Source organism: Amblyraja radiata, chromosome 5 (genome assembly GCF_010909765.2).
Source record: "Amblyraja radiata isolate CabotCenter1 chromosome 5, sAmbRad1.1.pri, whole genome shotgun sequence".
In the NCBI taxonomy this organism is placed as follows: Eukaryota; Metazoa; Chordata; class Chondrichthyes; order Rajiformes; family Rajidae; genus Amblyraja; species Amblyraja radiata.
In genome coordinates this window covers 56,340,180-56,360,366 of record NC_045960.1, presented here as the reverse complement: position 1 = coordinate 56,360,366, position 20,187 = coordinate 56,340,180, and the positions used below count along the sequence as shown (strand labels likewise).

The 20,187-nt window shown below is 43.5% G+C and overlaps 1 protein-coding gene across 1 annotated transcript in view; it reads right to left on the bottom strand.

The window, feature by feature from the left end:
• Positions 1–20,187, bottom strand: part of LOC116973323 (ectonucleotide pyrophosphatase/phosphodiesterase family member 3-like) — a 76,454-nt gene that overhangs the window by 48,104 nt on the left and 8,163 nt on the right. Inside the window, exons 2-4 of the mRNA XM_033021281.1 lie at positions 17,851–17,938; positions 12,353–12,413; positions 10,872–10,969 (exon numbers count right to left, since the gene is read on the bottom strand). Coding sequence (XP_032877172.1) covers positions 10,872–10,969; positions 12,353–12,413; positions 17,851–17,938 — 247 coding nt within the window. The remainder of the gene's footprint in view (positions 1–10,871; positions 10,970–12,352; positions 12,414–17,850; positions 17,939–20,187) is intronic.

The window sequence follows — 20,187 nt, the reverse complement described above, 5'->3', positions numbered from 1 at the left end:
AAAGCAGAACTTCCAATCCAAACTTCAAAAGACACCTGCAATTTCTTCTTCTATCTTAGTGGAGAAAAATCCACTCTTCCCATATTCTGATTTACAGAACATCTTGCCTTTATTAAAAGAAAGTCATTTCTTTTGGTCCTAACATGAACAAGAGTAGTTCTGTACAGTGTTAGTTTGAGGAAACAGATAACATCCTTCGAGACTCCCTTGAGTCGACGGTATGATCCATATTCGAGGACTGTGACAATCCTGAATGAGTATGCACTGCTGGCACAGACCTCATCAGTAAGTGTTTAGAGGACTGCATGCCAAAGAAGACATTACGAGTGTGCCCCAACTGGAAACCATGGATAGAAACATAGAAAATAGGTGCAGGAGTAGGCCGTTCGGCCCTTCGAGCCTGCACCGCCATTCAATATGATCATGGCTGATCATCCAACTCAGTATCCTGTACCTTCCTTCTCTCCATACCCCCTGATCCCTTTAGCCACAAGGGCCACATCTAACTCCCTCTTAAATATAGCCAATGAACTGGCCTTAACTACCTTCTGTGGCAGAGAATTCCAGAGATTCACCACTCTCTGTGTGAAAAATGTTTTTCTCATCTCGGTCCTAAAAGATTTCCCCATTATCCTTAAACTGTGATCCCTTGTTCTAGACTTCCCCAACATCGGGAACAATCTTCCTGCATCTAGCCTGTCCAACCCCTTAAGAATTTTGTACGTTTCTATAAGATCCCCCCTGAATCTCCTAAATTCTAGCGAGTACAAGCCGAGTCTATCTAGTCTTTCTTCATATGAAAGTCCTGACATCCCAGAAATCAGTCTGGTGAACCTTCTCTGTACTCCCTCTATGGCAAGAATGTCTTTCCTCAGATTTGGAGACCAAAACTGAACCATGAGGTCCATTCGCAGGTGAAGGCCAAGCCTGCAGCATTCAAGTCGAACGATCCAGCATTGGTAATCTACATATGACCAACACAAACTCATAAAGGATGCCGAGGAAATTCCAAGCCAAGCTAGAATCCTAGGATAACAAACTGAAGTCAGGCAATATTGCTAGAACAACAAAGCTCCTCCTGATAAACACAATGCATTCTATGCTCGCTTTGAACAGAAGGTCAGTGGAATGACATAATCTTGCACAACATCCTCGGGTGAGCCTGTATATATTGTTATTGTGGAAAATGCAAGATCGGCCTTCCTAAGAGTGAACCCATGAAAGGCGATTGGTCTGGATGGAGTTGCCAGCTGCATCTTCAGGAGCTGGGCAGACCATCTGTCAGGAGGATTTAACCTCGTCTTACTGTGGCAGACGTAAGATCGGCTTTCCCGAGAGTAAATTTGCAGAAATAAACTAGTAAGGAGTCCCTGGCTGCATCTTCTGGATCTGCCATGTCTTCAGCACCTGTGTGGATCAACTTTCACAGAGATCTTTAACCTCTCATTACTCAATTCTGAGGTCACCACCTGCTTCATAAAGACCACTATCATTACTATACTGTATAAAAGGAAGGTAGCGTGCCCTACTGACATCCACCCTTCATGAACTGGTTTGAGAGACTGGTGATGGTGCACCCTAACTACATGCTTTCATGCTGCCTCGGAAAAACAACCACAGCTCTTCCCGCTCCAAAGACGGGCAGCTCCGCAATGTCAGGTCCGCAGGCTCCGCGACTGGAGCCCTCAGGTTGGTCCCGGCCCGAGGCCGCCGCAGGCTCCACGATGTTAGGCCCAACGACACCGGAGACCCGACAGGGAAAAGGTCGGGTCCCCGTACAGGGAAGAGACTAACGGTTTCCCCACCCCACCCCCCACATATACACAGCTAAAGAAAAATAATAAAAACTAGTCAAGACATACATTTAACGAGACAAAAATTTAATAAAAGACAGACGGACTGTAGTCGAGCCACTGCCAATAGGCGCAGACACACCATACTTAATATTAACATGTTAACATAGAAAAAGTCATTGTAATCACGGTACAATTAGAGAAATTAGCACAACCTTTTAGCAAAATGACAAAAAAAGGTTGATTTAGGCACTCGATCGTGAAAAAGGCATTATCTTGGTGAAATCACCAAAAAAGGCATGAAAAGGCACATGGCATTTATAGCAAAATCCTGGCTCTAGTTACCAGGCTTTTGACTGGTCCTTCCATAAGCGAAGGTATGGTTTGATTCACCTCTACCCCATTGAAGACAGTAGATTTTGTCTCTGGAACTGATGCACTATAATGCACCACAATGCTGAGAACTATATTCTGCACACTATATCTTTCCCTTTGATCTATCTATTGTATTGGAGTTTGACGATTGCATTTATGTACGTTATATCTGATCTGCTTGGATAGCGTGCGAAACAAAGGTTTTCACATGAATGTTAGTACATGTGACAATAATAAACCAAAATCTAGCACTCTACCCGGCATTCTGGTTATTTTTCTCTTTGCGTAAAGGGTTCAGTCCAGATCTCGGGCTCTGTCTGTATGGAGTTTGCACGTTTTCCCTGTGATCATTTGGGTTTCCTCTTGGGTTCCAGTTTCCACCCACATTCCAAAGACATGTGGGTTTACAGATTAATTTCCCCATATAAATAGCCGCTAATGTGTAGGAAGTTGATGCGATAGTGGATAACAGAGGACTAGTGTGAACGGGTGATCGACGATCGGTGTGGGCTTGGTTAGCCGAAGGGCCTGTATCCATGCTGTATCACTAAACTAAAACTACTCGCTGTACTTGTGTATGCCTTGAATGTACTCATGTATGGTATGTTTTGACTGCATAGCATGCAAAAAAAAAATTCCTCATTGTATCTTAGAACACATGACAATAAAAACCTATAACAATATTAAACCAATAATAATAATAAACACATAACAATAGCAATGTACTTGCCATTTTATTGTAAAGGGAATAAAAGAACAGGTATGGTATTTGTCAAGTCAAACTGAAATGAAAGGACTAATGCTAAATTAAAATCACAAGCGCACAATAGTAGGAAAAGAGCATATACCGTACAGGTGAAATGGAGTTAAAGGGGGAGGAGTGTTAGGTATGGGATAATTAGGATAAGTAATTGGTGTCTTGTGATGTCTTGGGCAAGTGAGCAGGGGGAGGCTGGAGGTGGCGTCCTGCAGTAAAGAAGCTTGTATGATTCCTCCCGTGTCCGAGCCTTTATTCAAGACTGTTCAAAGCATCCGAATACACAACAATTGGCAACGAGGATAAAAGAACGAAGATAAGAACAAGGCCAGCAAGAAGAATCGAAAACAAAAGTTAAAAAAAGAAGTAGTCTTTGGAAACAAGTGGAACAGCACCAAGCCAAATGGTTTTGAATTGGCGCCAAAAAGAAAAAAGGTAGGAACGGGAAGCAATAGCTCAGGGAAGAGCTAGGAAAACAAGCAGGGGCAGTAAGGGTCACCAAGCATGGTGTCAGCTTACCTGGAATGTATCCAGGGCTGTGCAGCCCACAGCCAAGCCCAAGCAGGAGACACAGACCTCGGGTGGGGGCCTAGTACCGTGAAGGCCACGGACAGGTCCAGAGAAGCCACCGACAAGAGGACCATGTAGCCCACGGCCAGCCCCAGTAGCAGCCACAGACGTCAGGTGAGGGCCTAGTACCGTGTAGGCCACGGACAGGTCCAGAGAGCCACCGACAGAGGCTGAGTCTTCAGCCCAACCGGGAACAGTCAACCCGGTGGGGGGAGAAAACAGAGAAAGCCTGGTCGGGATCAGAGTCAGCCCGACCGTGAACAGAAAAGCGGACAGGCCCACGAGAGAAGTTGACTTGCGGCTAAAACTTGAACAGTATAATCTAAGAGACTGTCCTAAAAACTGCCGCGATCGCCAGCAAAGGCATGCAGGACTGATTATCTATAGCACCCGATTGGCAGCCGGTTTTTAACCTGCTAAAAGACTAAACTGTTAAATACCTTAAGACCTACAACATCCAAATGCCTTCAAAGTAATGGCTGAAGCAATAAATCAAGTGGAACTAAATTAATTGCTGAATCTGCCAAAATAAAAAAGGGAAAAAAAAAATGGAAAAGAAGTGTTTGGTCATTGAGTGAAATCCAGTTCATCATTTCGGGGTGGATAAATCAGATCCCTTTCAAGCGGGGAATCTGCACAAAAACATTAGAAGACTTGACAGTGAAAAACCGCTGTAACCAGGAGATCTGGAAACCCGGAAAAGAGACAGTTAAGTCAAGATAAATCATGGCTGATGAAGTTACTGGAAAGTCAACTGAGCAGCTCAAGGTGGAGAGGACAACAGCAAAACGGGCATTCTCTCGTCTTGTTAACAGCATCATTAGGAACCATAAAGAAATGTCTGAAGAGGAGCTCAGGAACAAGTTTAACAAACTCATGCAGGAGGCCAAAGAAGTCATGGAAGTCAATGACGATGTGGAGGCTGGACTCATTGCAGAGCTGGAGGCGGAGCTGGACGCAGATGAGGAAGCTGTGTTAACTGAACAGCAAAAAGCCGACCTGGCAAAGACTGCAAAGGAGTGTGAGTCGAAATTAAAAGAGGTCAAAGGACTCATCCAGGACACTCTATGGGCAAACTTTGGAAATGTTGAATTATCCACCTCACTACAGACAGCAGATGGTGCATGTGAACTGGCTGCTGCCACCGCACCATCAAATAGCAACCAAGAAGCATATGAATTCATGCTTAACCACCTGCAGAAACTGGTAGAGACTGCAAAGGAGGGGTACAGTCAGTGGAAATGTTGGGTCCCTCTGGATGAGCAAGAGAGCTTCCAGAAACACCTAAGGACACTCGAGCTTCTCGTCCCCAAGCTGGTTTCCAGGAAGGCTGACTTCATACAGGCAAGAATAAAGAAGGACGTTGAAGGATTAGCACAAGCGGCGAATGCTTTCAATTATCCTTCACCAGCCATCAGACTGAGACCCACGGCCCTTCCTAAGTTTACTGGAAACAAGCGTGACTTTTATAGATGGAGGAAGGATTGGGAAGCACTGCAAAAGCAAGGTGAACCCACTGGATCAAATGAGGTGAAGAAGGTTCAATTGCTGGACAGTCTGGAGGACAAAATTACAAGAGACCTCCGCCTCACAAGTTATAACACTGCAGATGATATCTTTCGTGTCCGGTTTGGAAATCAAATAGCTATTGCTATTGAGATAGTGGAGGAGCTTCAGAGAATCCCACCTGTCAGAGGACATCAGCCACGTAAAATAGTGGAATTAATTCATGCTGTGGAAAAGGCGCTTAAGGACTTGAGCGATCTCGGAGACACAGGCGCTATTAAAAATCCACTGATGACAAAATCAATTGAAACCAAGCTTCCAGAAACCCTCAAAAAGGAATAGCTGGTTTATGTAGCTGACAAGAGGAATGCTGTGGCACCAGATAAACGGTTTGACAGTCTCTTGTCATTTCTCAAAGAGCAGGAGAGCATATACGAACAGCTCGAGCAACTGAGGGACGAAGAGCCGAGTAGAAAGGAAATTCGGACTGAACCAAGACATGCCAGAACCAAGTCTACCAAGTCAGGAAATGCCCACACAAGTTGTGCAGTCTGTGGTGATGTAAAGCATAAAAGAAAGCTGTACTTCTGCAAGCAGTTTCGAGGGCTAAAGCTGACAGAGAAAAGAGCTGCAGTAAAGAAGTTGGGAGCATGCAAAAAGTGTCTTGAAGTTCATGATGATGGTTCATACTGCAAACCTGCATATCTGTGTAAAAATCAAATCTGCAAGGATGAACAGACTCCTGAGCATCATTTTTATCTGTGCCCCAATTATGAGATGAGGAAAAGCAGTGTGGGTCAGAGAAGGAGTAAATTTGGTCCAGAGGAAGATAAAGGCAAGAAGAAATATACAGTGGACCAAGAGGAGTTTTTCAGCAAACTTCCACCAGAGTTGGCAAAACAATGCCGAGATGTGTTCTCCAACACTGCATCAAGAGCCTTCAACACTGCAAAGCATCAGCCAAGCCTGCTAAAGGAAGGTGGACTGCAAGAGCATCCAGTGATTATGATGCTTCTGGAGGTCGTAGCAAATGCTGGACAAAAGGTTGGGACATTAATTGACTTGGCTTCAGATACCAACTACATAACTCACAAGGCTGCGAGTAGACTGAACCTTAGGAGTGAAGACATCACACTTATCGTCCATGGAGTTGGGGGGATGAAGGTCCACGTAGAGACGAGGCGCTACCTTCTAAAGATCCGAGTGAAGAATCCCAAGGGCACACTCAAGTCGCACCAGTTAGTTTGTTATGGATTGGACAGCATTTCAGATGTTCACAAACGTGTGACACCACAGCAGCTGCAAAAGTTATTTCCAGACGTCCCACTTGAGGAACTTGTGAGACCAAAAGAGATACATTTGCTCATAAGCCATAGAGAAGGTCAGCTAGCGCCTCAGAGGATTAGAACTGTTGGAGATCTCATTCTGTGGGATGGACCACTGGGAAAGACTGTTGGAGGTTGTCATCCTGAGCTGTTTGAGGAGCTTACCATGTCAGCCCACATGTCCAAAACACACTTCACAAGATCAATGAGAGCAGCTGCTTTAAAGTATGAGGAGCTCACTGCCCCAGTCCCTGAGGAACTTTCACCAAACGGACAGGTCGCCGTCAAAGTCCAGAAGTCACGTACATCAACCGCCAATCGGGACTTCTTGGATTGGTGGAAGTGGGATAGCATTGGAGCAGCATGCGAGCCAAAGTGCGGGGGTTGCCGCTGTGGAAACTGCCAGCCAGGCGGAAAAGAAATGACTCTTGCTGAAGAGAGAGAGCTCGAAGTGGTAAGGGAAGGCCTCACCTACATAACAGGAGACCGTCACAGTAAAGACCCACATTGGCATGCTAGCTATCCTTGGTTGGAAGACCCAGCTTCTCTACCAAATAATAAAAGGACAGTGGAAGCCACATTTCTCAGGAAGGAGAGGCAGCTATCCAGAGAACCTGAATGGAAAAGTGCCTACACAGCTCAGGTGCACGAAATGGTGGACCGAAAGGCTGCAATCAAATTGTCAGAAGAGATGATTGCAAACTGGAAGGGACCAGTGTGGTATGTGAGTCACCTTATTGCTCCAAACCCCCACTCTGTCACAACCCCAGTGAGACTAGTGTGGAACAGCAGCCAAAAGTGCAATGGTGTCAGCTTAAATGATTTGCTGATGAAAGGTCCAGACGTCCTCAACCAAATTCGCGCCGTCCTCCTCAGATTCAGAGGCGGAATCTATGCTGCTCTGGGAGACATAAAGAAGATGTATAACTCAGTCTGGTTGGAGGACCGTGAAGTACACTTACACAGATTCCTCTGGCGAGTTCCGAGGACGAGGAACTGGGAGAGTATGCTATCACAAGAGTTAACATCGGAGACAAACCTGCGGGGTGCATTGCACAGTTGGCAATGCGTGAGACTGCAAATCTTCCTTCTTTTACCCACCTCAAGGATGAACAGCAAGTACTCCAGAAAGACAGCTATGTTGACGACATCCTCACATCTCACAACAGCCTCGACCAGTTGAGAATCATCACAGCAAATGTGGAACGAATCCTAAAAGCTGGTGGGTTTGAGCTCAAGCCTTGGGTTCTGTCTGGCCAAAGTGGGAGGAAGGAGGACAGTGATACTTTAAAGAAAAGCAAAACAAAGACCATGATCCTACCAAACCAAATGCATGATGATGATAACAAGGCACTTGGTCTGGGCTACATTGTTGAAGAGGACATGCTCCACCTTATGGTGGGAATCAATTTCTCCAAGAGAAAGAAAAAGATGCGGCTTGGTCAAGACCTTCTACAAGAGCAAATCAAAACTCAGACGCCAAATCCCCTAACAAGAAGAGAGCTTCTCAGCCAGGTAGCAGGGCTATATGACCCCATCGGCATAGTGGCTCCTGTTAAGCAAAAGGGAGCGATTCTAGTACGCAGAGCTTTCCAAGAAGCAAAAGAGGGAAGCTGTTCGGTCAGAGACACATGGGACATGGCACTCTCAGATGGACTCAGGAAGGATGCAATTAAGCTCTTTGAAGAGTATGTGCAACTTGGAAAAGTCAAGTTCGTCAGGGCACTGACTCCCTCTTGCTCCGCAACTGAACCCTTGGGAATCACCTTTTCTGACGGAAGTGAGCACACCTACGGGGCGGTGATGTACCTGAGATGGGATTCAGACCATGGCCCAATTGTCAGACTTGTGGAATCCAAGGCCAAGTTAACTCCCTTGGACCACAGAGGAGACGCTGTTAAAGCAGAGATGTGCGGAGCAGTGTTCTCCTCACGCTTAAGGAAGTATTTTGAGCTACACAGTCGAATTCAAGTGGAGAAGTGGTATCATCTTGTGGATAGCCAAACAATCCTTGGTGCAATACAGCGAGAAAGCTACGGATTTCAGACATTCTTCGCCAATTGGATTGGAGAGATTCAAACAAGCACCAACATTCAGGACTGGCGGTGGATTCCAATCCCACAAAACATCGCTGATGTAATCACCAGAGGTGCCAGCCCTCAAGACCTTGATCAGTATTCGGAGTGGCAAAATGGACCAAAGTTCCTGGTGTTGCCTGTGAGTGAGTGGCCAATAAAATCAGCTAAAGAACTGGCTGCCATTGCCAGAGAGAACATCGACAAGTTACAGAAGAAAGCTTTTGTTGCAGCACTATCAAGAGCCAAAGTAGAGAAACAAGAACCGGAACCAACAAACCCAACCCCATTCTCCTGCCTTCACCCCATAACCCCTGATACCCTTACTAATCAAATCAATCTCCACCTTAAAAACGTCCAAGGACAGCCTCTACAGCCATCTGTGGCAATGAATTCCACATTTACCACCCTCAGACTAAAAAATAAATTCCACCTCATTTCCTTTCTAAAGGTATGTCTTTTTATTTTGCGGCTATGCCCTGTTGTCAGAGATTCTCCCACTAGTGGAAACAACCTCCTCACATCCACTCTATCCAGGCCTTTCACTATTCGGTAAGTTTCATTGAGCTACCCCCTCATCCTTCTAAATTCCAGCGAGTACAGGCCCACTACCGTCAAATGTGCATCAGATGTTAACCCATTCATTCCTGGGATCATTCTGGTAAACCTCCTCTGGATCCTCCCGAAAGCCAGCATATCTTTCCTCAGATTTGGGGCCCAAAACTGCTTACGATATACCAAACGTGGCCTGCGAGTACTGTATAAAGCCTCATTATTACATCTCTGTTTTTATATTCTAGTCTTATCGAAAAAAATGCTAACATTGCATTTTCCTGCCTTACCACCAATTCAAATTGCAAATTAACTTTTCAGGAACCTTGCACCAGCACTCCAAAGTCACTTTGACCCTTTGATTTCTGAATTATCTCCCCATTTAGAAAATAGTCTCTGCCTTTATTCCTGCGACCAAAATGCATAACCGCACATGTTGCTACACTGTATTCCATCTGCCACTTCTCTGCCCACTCTCTCAACCTGTCCGAGCCTTTTGCAGAGTGGTTTGGGAATGGCTCCATCCAGGACTACAAGAAATTGCAGCGAATTGTAGTCGCAGCCCAGGCCATCACACAAACCAACCTCCTTTCTATGGACTCCATTTATACTTCATGCTGCCTCGGAAAGACCAGCAGTATAATCAAGGATGAGTCGCACCCTGACCACTCCCACTTCTCCCCTCTCCCATCAGGTAAAAGGTATAGAAGTGTGATAACGCACATTCAGATTCAGATTCAGGGACAGTTTCTTCCCAGCTGTTATCAAGCAACTGAATCATCCTACCACAACCAGAGACCAGGGCTGAACTACTATCTACCTCTTTGATGACCCTCTGACTATCCTTGATCAGACTTTGCTGGCTTTACCTTTCACGAAATGTTATTCCCTTATCACGTATCTATGCCCAGCACCAACCCCAATGGAACACTACTAGTCACTGGCAGCTACCCAGAAAAGGCCCCCATTTTTCCCCCACTCTTTGATTTTTGCCATCCAGCCAACTTTCTATCCATGCTTGTATCTTCACTCTAATGCCATGGGCTCTCATCTTCATTAGCAGCCTCACAAGCGGCACTTTATCAAAGACCTTCTAAAAATCCAGATAAACAATATCTACTAACTTTTCTTTGGCTGACCAGATTTTTGTACCAGGTGCTTCTAAGTTCTCGGAAACCTCATCCTTTATAATGGACCTATAAACCTTACCAATAGTTTTCCCCTCTTTAGCTTCGCTCTCTTCTTCAACATCGGAGTAACATTCACAATTTTCTAATCCTCTGGAATACTCCTGCCTTTAGTGATTCTTCAAAGATCACCACTTTGATCTCCACAATCTCGAAAGCCACCTCTTTCAGAACCCTGGTGTGTAGTCCATTTGGTTCAGGTGACTTATCCACCTTCAGATCTTTCTGCTTCCCAAGCACCTTCTCCTTAGTAATAGCCACACCAGTAACTTCTGTCCCTTGACTCCCTTGAATTTCAGGCACATTGCTGATGTCTTCTGCTACGAAGACTGACACGAAAAATATATTCAATTCATCTGACATTTCCTTATTCCCCGTTATCACTTCTCCAGCATCATTTCCCAGTGGTCCAATGTCCACTCTTGCCTCTCTTGCTCTTTATATATCTGAATAAACTTTTGCTATCCTCTTTTATATTGTTGGCTAGGTTACCATTTTTCATCTTTTATCCCTGTATTGCCTTATTAGTTATCTTCTGTTGGTTTTTAAAAGCTTCCCAATCAATATATTTATTGTTTTTATTGAAACATAGAGATATGAGAATATTGTAAGGCTGTATAATCTTTGAATGCTACCATTGAACAGATCTTTTAATCTATTGGATTTTTGTTGGAAAGACATATTATGGCAGGCCGTATGCATTTAGCTGGTATTTATTTCTAGTGTCTTACTGAGTTTCTCAATAACTGGGATGAACATGTCCCACGTCTCTAGATACTCTGCACGAAATCCATCTAGTGAAACCAGTATCAAAGGTGGACGGGAAAATCTGAAATCCAAGGATAACATGTTATTTTAATTATAATTATTGAATTCGCATCAATGTTATCACAGATATCAACTTTCTTAACATAGCCCTCAATCTGTTTATTTACATGCAATTCACATTGATAAGTTTATGTTCTAGGAGCTGAATTAGGCCATTTGGCCCATGAAGTCTACTCTGCCATTCAATCATGGCTGATCTATCTTTCCCTCTCAACCTCATTCTCCTGCCTTCGCCCCACAACCCCTGACACCCTTACTAATCAAGAATCTGTCAATCTCCACTTTCAAAATATATCCATTGACGGCCTCCACAGCCGACTGTGGCAATGAATTCCACAGATTCACCACCCTCTGACTAAAGAAATTCCTTCTCATCTCATTTCTAAAGGTATGTCCTTTTATTCTGAGGCTATGCCCTGTGGTCCTAGACTCTCCCACTAGTGCAAACATCCTCTCCACTCTATCCAGGCCTTGTTTGTCTGAAGGGTCTTTCTGAAATATTAACTCTTTTTATTTCCATTGAAGCAGCCTGGCCAGCTGAGAGTTTCCAGCATTCAAGTCAATAACCTTTCATGAGACCTTGAAACATTTAGTAATGTGAAAACCAAGGTGAGATGGGAGGACAAAACAAATAAGAAGAATTGTAACAAGGAACAAGGTCGAAATTGAAAGATTACAGGGTATAGGTTTAAGGTGAGAGTGAATTTAAAGGAAAAGTGTCGGGAGCAATTTTTTTGAAACAGGGAGGGTAGATGTCTGGAACACATTGCCGGGGGTGGGGGTGGTGGAACCAAACATGATCGTGATGTTTAAGGGGCATTTATTCAGACTCATGAACATGCAGGGAATGGAAGATTGTGGATCATGTGCAAGTAGATGGGGTTACTTTATTAGACATAATGAACATAGAACTTTTCCATGTTTGATGTTCCACGTTCTGCCTGAATAGAACTGAGCCTCAGCTGACGTAAGCAACAGGCATCCAACCAAAGATGTTTCCTCTCGCCTTGCCTAAACATTAACACTCGCACCCCCCCCCCCCCCCTACCCCCACTCAATTGCATCTACAATTTTAATTTTGGTTCGAACTCGAGTTGAACCATTGAAACATTGTGTTATTGGAACCATCTAGTTTAGTTTAAATTAAGGGTAAGCTGATGGGATCATACAGACATTTCCCACAGGCTGTTCCTGAACGGAATCAAGCTTTTACTAAATTAAGTTACAAAATAATTTTATACACTTTGGAAATGTTGGGAATTCATATTAATTACTTCAGAACAACGTTTGTTCTTTTTCTAATTCAGCACAGCTGCCTTTCGCTGCGTTCTCTAAATCATGAGCCACTGAGCTAATGTATTTATTTAATTATAGATACCCTTACCCTGCAGGACACACAGGAGTATTGATTTCTTCGCACTCATCGTCCCACCAGGATGTTTCCACTGCACACAAAGTAAGATCATTGAAATTATATCTGAAATTTTGAGTTCTCATTCAGATCAAACTTCACATTTTCATTAAATTAAACAAAGTTCATGCTTTGCACAAAAGAAATAGAAGCTTCATGTCAGCTACAATAAGATCACAGCAGCCACAGTCCTGTACAAGACCTACATGCATTTATTTCCCTTAATATTTAAAAACATATTTTAACCTTTGTCCTTAATATGTTCAGTAACTGAACTATCATAGTCCACATAGATAGAGAATTCTGGGTGAAAAATATTCTTCTTATCTTAGTCCAGGAGAGCTGCTCTCTATTCAAACTCTTGAATTCAGACACCCCACTCAGGGGAAATAACAACCTTGCATCTATCAGGTACAATGAAGTGAGATGTTTTATATTTCAGAAGTGCAGTTATTATAGCTGTAATCAACCAGAATCTTGTGTCTAAGAACATAAAATTTATACTTCAATTTGCATTCGAAATAACGATAAATTGACATTCAATTGATGAGGTTTAATCAGAGATTCTACTATGATAGTTTGCTGTGATTGTAACTATGCAGAATTCCACAGGACCATTACTCTTCTAATTAATTATTGATCTGGATTGATCTGCTTGTGGGCATGATTTGTAGTTAACACAAACTCTTGTACACTGGTAAGAATATTTCAGCCTGATCTAAATGAGATGTGGGAATGGACCCCCATTTCACTGATATCTTTTGTTTTGGTGCATGCACTGTTTAGCATCTAGGATCTGACTAATGTTGTGCTGCCGTGTATCTACTCAGTTTACCTGTGACCGACCGGGTGGATTTTCCTCCCGCATTCCAAAGACGTGCAGGTTTGTAGATTAATTGGCCTCTGTAAATTCTCCCTAGTGTGTAGGATAAAACTAGTGTATACTGCAAGTGATCGTGGGTCAGCGCAGACTCGGTGGTCCGAAGGGCCTGTTTCCAAGCTGTAGCTCTATCTGTTAACCCTGCATATTTCAGATTAAATATTCCGCGTCATGCGACACAACCTTGAATGACAGATATTCTATCAACACGTATGTTTTCTGTCAATTTCCATTGTTCCTTTGTTTCCTACCAACTGACCCATGATCACCTCTAATTATTTTTGAGTACGCAGCCTGCCGATAAACTGGAATCTCATAAGTTCATAAGTTCATGAAGCTGGATCTGATTTAAGTACACGAACACGAGGGAAGTTCCAGTTCAAAGATCGTATGCTTTATATTTTTATTTGACCACTCCCTATTACTCAAAAATCTACAATGCTAATTTCAATCTTTGAAGACAATAATGTAAAGTCCACAGGCTAATTAGCTTGATATGGTATCTACATCGTGGTTTGTATGTTTCAGTTTTCAAAGTAGTACATTGATTAGAAATTTGTTGGAATATTGGGAGAATCCCTTTTCGCAGACAATATTAAAATCATCGAAGACGGCAAATTTTTAATTTGATTTCAACCAACTTTTTTAAATGATGAAAGTCTTTTTGGTTTCAACAGAAAATAACAAACAGCCTTGTTGCAAATTTTACAAATGGTGCAGCAATAATCAGTCATTTGCAAACAACCTTAGTGGCTTGTCAGTGAATGTTTTTCACTGTGATGGAACATCCATAGCTCAGCACATTACAAAATTATCCAGTTAGTTTAGAAATATACTGGAAAACAGTGCCCGGTATTCTGCAATAGATAACCCGATAGAAAGTAGAAAGCCAATGGACTGCTAGATTTCATGCACATGGACACCTAGTATGGAGAGTAAGCTTACTGGTGAAGCAGGCAGTGAAGAAAGCTAATGGCATGTTGGCCTTCATTGTGAGAGGATTTGAGCTTAGGAGCAAGGAGGTCCTACTGCAGTTGTACAGGGCCCTGGTGAGACCACACCTGGTGTATTGTATGCAATTTTGGTTTCCTAATTTGAGGAAGGCGATTCTTGCTATTGTGGGAGTGCAGCGTAGGTTCACCAGGTTAATTCCCGGGATGGCAGGACTGACATATGATGAAAGTCCACTGGGCTTGTATTCACTGGAATTTAGAAGGATGAGAGGGTGTCTTATAGAAACATATAAAATTCATAAAGGATTGGACAGGCTAGATGCAGAAAAAATGTCCCCACTGTTGGGAGAGTCCAGAACCAGGGGTCACAGTTTAAGAATAAATGATAGGCTATTTAGGACTGAGATGAGGAAAAAATGATTCACCCAGAGTTCTGAATCTGTGGAATTCTCTGCCACAGAAAGCAGTGGAGGCCAATTCACTGGATGTTTTCAAAAGAGAGTTAGATTTAGCTCTTAGGGCTAAGGGAGTCAAAGGGATATGGGGAAAAAGCAGGAACAGGGTACTGATTTTTGATGATCAGCCATGGTTATATTGAATGGTGGTGCTGGTTCGAAGGGCCAAATACTCTACTCCTGCACCTATTTTTCTATGTTTCTATTTTTTGTTTCTGTTTCTATTTTTTCCATGTTTCTATGTTGCTATGTTTCTATGTTTTCTTTGTTTCTATGTTTTCTGTGTCTATGTTTCTATGTTTCTGTTTTCTATGTTTCTATGTTTCTATTTCTATGTTTTCTATGTTTCTATGTTTCTATTTCTATGTTTTCATGTTTCTGTTTTCTATGTTTCTATGTTTCTGTTTCATATCTCTAAGTTGTCTATGTTTCTATGTGAAAGTGAATTAATGATTCTTTATCCTGTATTTTTAAAAGTTCACTAGAATGACACCAGGAATGAGAGGGACACCAGCAATGAGATTATAAAATGAAAGGGTTGAGTGTTTTTCTTGTGATTAACGAAAGCTGTATTTGAATTTATGAGATGTTTTCAAAATTGTGTAAAACTTCAAGTTAAGATAATGGGAGTACTTCCAGCAGTTGGCTAATTGATGATAATTAGGCATAAATTGTTTATTGTTGCATGAGGAAGTGAGAAGGAATATTGTCAATCAAAAGTAGAGACTGCAGCATCATTTAGTCTCAAGGTCATTTGATATCCAGTTTTCCTTTTCAAGAGGAGTCCTTCTGAATGACACTCCAGTTACAAGATGGGGACAGCCCTATGGAGTGGCACATCCAGAAAAAGGAGGCAAATCAACTTCAAGAAAACTTTGGAAACAGTAGCAATCCTCCATTTGAATTTCTTTTTCTATCGTGCGAGTAGTTAGTGTGGTCTTGCCTGCATTCTCCACCAGTGTGGCATCGGGGATAACGCCAGGTTCGGCAATGACCTCACTGACACTGACATGAAACGCATGTGATATGTTTTATTTACAGTGACAGGAAACTCCAGGACTGCATGGGAACGCTGTCCCTCATCGTCAGGGTGCATGTAAGGTGCTGCTGGCAATCTCGGGCTTGTCCTGGCGGCTCAGTCCTGGCATCATAGGTGGGGGCCTGGCTATATCAGGCTTCTCCCCGCAGTTTACCCATACCTTGAGAGGAAGTAACTGGCAGTCTCTGGCTTATCTTGGAAGCTCAGTCTTTGTTTCTCTGTGAGGGCGCAGTCCCTCATTGTCCGTGGACAGGAAGAAGCACTGGTAGCTCAGGCTTGCACCGGCCGCTCAGTCTTAGCTTCAGTAGTAGTGCTAGCTGTCTTGGGCATCTTCCAGGCAGCCCAATCTTGACCACACGGTGGCACTGGTTGTCTCGGGTTTGTCCCAGTTGGTCAGTCTTCCTTAAACTTAGGACAGGGGAACACTTTCCGCTCCCTTTCTCTCCCTTCCACTCTTTCTTCTTTCTTTCTTTCTCTTTCTTTCTTCTTCCTCTTTCTCGTGGTTTGTATAAGAAGTATGCTGACGAGGTGCAGGTGGGCCAATCTGATGTCAGTTGATTGGATCCAGTTGTAAATTAGTTACGACTACCTCATATTCTGCATGCGTAGCTTCCAACCCAAAGGTATGAATGCTAAATTCTCAGATTTTAGATAATTGCAACTCTCCTTCTTCTCCCCTACCCTTTCTCCCCCCCCCACCCCTTTTCCCCCATGCCCTACCTGGAATCACACCTATTTCTCCCCTCCTCCATCCCTTCCATATATTCCTTCCTCTAGCTTCACAAATCGCAATTCTTGAATCCTTTTGTCTCACACCTCCTGTCTTTTCATCTCTTGCCGTTGCCCAACTATCTGCTTATCAAAAACTCCCCTCAACTATATCTGCCCTTTTACTTACCATGGTTAATCCTCCAGAGTTTCTTCCCCTCCCCCCCCACAAACTGTCTGAAGAAGGGTCCCGATCTGAAACATCACCTATCCATGTTCTTCTTGATCCGCTGAGTTACTCCAACACTTTATGTCTTTTTTTGTAAACAGGCATCTGCAATTTCTTGTTTCTACTTCAACCAATGCTGTCATTGTGCATATGCAATGGATATACTGTATTGGTGAGATTGGTAGATTTATTCTTTATGTTGGTTTACTTACCACATTCTGTAACAGTCTGACAGCCTTAACATTCAGGACTCAGGCCAACTTGGTCATTGGTGCTGCTGCCAAAACACTCAGTAATATGAATTCTCACATCAAGAATCCATTCTCTTTCGTTGCAGGTCCTTTACAACTTGTTCTCTATGAAGAGGCTCTGATTCATCAATCAAGGTGGGTGGCCAGGAAAGGAAGGTTCTCTGGTAAGTATTTGACCTGATACCGCAAGACTTCAAGATGTCCAGTATCAAAATTAAAGACAACTGGGAGAACTTCTCATTTCTGGTGAGCAGGACCAGGATCACAATGAGAAGGCCGTGACATTGACTGATTGGATGTGATTTATTGAGTCATGCTATTTCTTGGCCTGTTTATGGTTTAACTTTCTCAATTAAGATGCTGCTCCCCTGTTGTTTGAACAAAATTGACTGGGTTGGGAGTCAATTTACCATCTTCAAATCCAGTGCCTAGTCCTATGTTGGATGGTCTGTCCCATTTTATTCTTCTCATATTTAAAAGTAGGGGTCGATGCAACTTAATGGCTTGGTTGATAATTTTTTAGGGCATTTAAGGGTTAACTACATGGCTATAAGTGAAGAGTCGCACATCGTTCCAGTCAAACAAGAACATCCGATTTCCTTGATGAACAAGGTTCAATTGGGCCAATCCAGTGAGTGAGTGTATGCCCAAAATAGCACAGGGCAGCTTGGTGTCCCTCCTCTCCCCCACCCCCTTACATTTCCTCCTCACATCCAAGGCATACTCTTATGCTGCTGTCCTATGCTTGCTATGGAGAGAGTGAGAGCTGACTTTCTTCCCAGTGCTAAGTGCTGCAATTATTTTTGTTACAGGCAACTAAATTAGGCACAAGTGCTTCACGCAGCATCCTTTTAATACGCCATCAAATAGTATATTGCAAATCAAATCATTAAATAAATCTAGTCAATCACTAATTTAACGATGAATTGTGTAGGAAATGTATAAATTAAAATTACCTTTCTCTTGCACAGGTGATGACTTACGTTTCAGACCCAAACCTAGTCCAAGTCCAAGAGATACAACAATTAAGCAGACAACCAGCACCTGCAAAGAAAATGTCATCACCTCTTTAGCTGAATAAGACTACTCAAAGTGTAGTGCACTAATAAAACATGATAATAAGCCATAACTGTTTTTTCTGCAAAACATTGTCATCTAATTTGAAAGTTAAAAATCATACTTCATTGAAGATATTCTTCGAAATAATCTTGCCAAAAGATAATATTCTTGAAATAGCCATGCCTGATCAAAACATACTGCCTTCACACTTAAATCATGGGTACGAAGTATAAGCACATTTTTTGCAGGAAATGCACTGTCTGCCATATATTAATAATCAAACTAAAGACGCAGAACCAAACGTTTGGAAGAACACAATGGTTCAAGCAGCATCTGTAGGGCAAAGGGATGGTCAGCAATTGGGGTTGAGACCCTACATTAGAGGGTGAATATCAAGTTTGAAGAGGTGAGAAAGATGGGTGAGACAGGGGCCGATAGGTGATAAGCGATAGGTGAAACAAGATGAAGAGGAGTTGATGAGTGGATGGAGGCAGATGGGAGAGGTGGAGGAGGGAATTTTGAGCAAGGCCTGGTGAGTCATTGACGTTGACAGATAAGAAAAAAAAATGGGACAGGTGAACGCAGATAGGGGGAAGGTAGAGTGCAAGATAAGGGAGGGATGATGGGTAGATGGAACAAGATGTGGGAGAGGTTAGGAAAAGTAAGCTAAGGAAGAAGAAACCCAGGTGGATAGGTCTGTGGGTAATGGGAGAAGGAACCAGACTGGGGAGGGTGATGAATCTACGCAGGGTTGGAGGGGGAGGGGGTGAGGGTGGAAGAGAAAGGTTAACAAATGGAGAGAGAACCTAGGTAGAAAAACATGAGTTTGATATGAACGTGCAGGGTTGGGGGAGGTGGGGGTGTATAGTCTTCTCAATGCCTGAAGAAAACATTCTGTTACTTTAACCTACCGACAAGGGAATAATTATTCCTGCTGCAACTTATGTTTAACCTGAGGTATTCGGCATCAAACCAATAAAGGATAAATATTTCCCCAAACCACTGCCGCAGCCCAACGTCAGTGCCTATCACAAGCCCATCCACAAAACAGTTGGACAGGTATGTGGATATGAGTGGTTTAGAGGGATAGGGGGGCAAACAAGGGCAACTGGGACCATCTCTACCACGTTGCACACAGTACTGACTTATCTGGAAAACAAAAATACCTACGCCAGAATCCTATACATTGACCAGCTCAGCTTTTAATACCATCATCCCACGGAGACTTGTGGAGAAACTAACCCTGCTGGGCCTCAACACCACCCTGTGTCACTGGATCTTGGACTTTCTGACAGAGAGACCGCAGTCAGTCCGTGTTGGCAAGAACACTTCAGGCTCGATCACGCTGAGGCTGCCCCTCAAGGCTGTGTGCTCAGCCCGCTGTTGTTCACACTACTCACACATGACTGTGCTGCCAGATTCAGGGACAATAAGATCATAAAATTCGCGGATGACACAACAGTGGTGGGACTCATCAGCAGAGATGACGAATCAATGTACAGGGAGGAAGTAAAACATCTAGTGGACTGGTGCGGCAACAACAATCTAGCATTAAATGTCGACAAAACAAAGGAGATGGTTGTCGACTTCAGGAGGGCACAGCCAAAACACACACCCCTCAACATCAATGGCACCACAGTGGAAAGAGTGGAGAGCATAAAGTTCCTCGGAGTGCAAATTACAGACAGTCTCACCTGGTCCAGGAACAACACTGGGATTGTCAAACGGGCCCATCAGCGACTGCACTTTCTGAGGAAACTCAAACAGGCCTCACTCCCTACCAACATCCTCAGGACTTTCTACAGGGGCACAGTGGAGTCTGTACTCACGTACTGCATAAACATGTGGTACTCCAACTGCAACTGCTCAGACAGGAAGGCTCTGCAGAGGGTAGTGAGGGGAGCAGAGAGGATCATTGGCGTCTCCCTACCCTCGGTACAAGAACTGTTCCAGAGCCGCTGTCTGAAAAAAGCTCTGAGAATAGCTAAGGACAAACTGCACCCCCACCACATACACCTGGATCTCCTGCCATCAGGCAAGAGATATCGCAGCATCAAAGCCCGGACTACAAGACTGCTAAACAGCTTCCTGCCACAGGCTGTGAGGCTGCTAAACAGTCATTCTGTACTCATAGTCACCTGATTCTGTGGCTTTGCACTGACATTTTAATAACTCTGGCACTGGCCACTCAAATCAGCTGCCCTGGACATTTTAATGGTTGGTTTTACTGTATT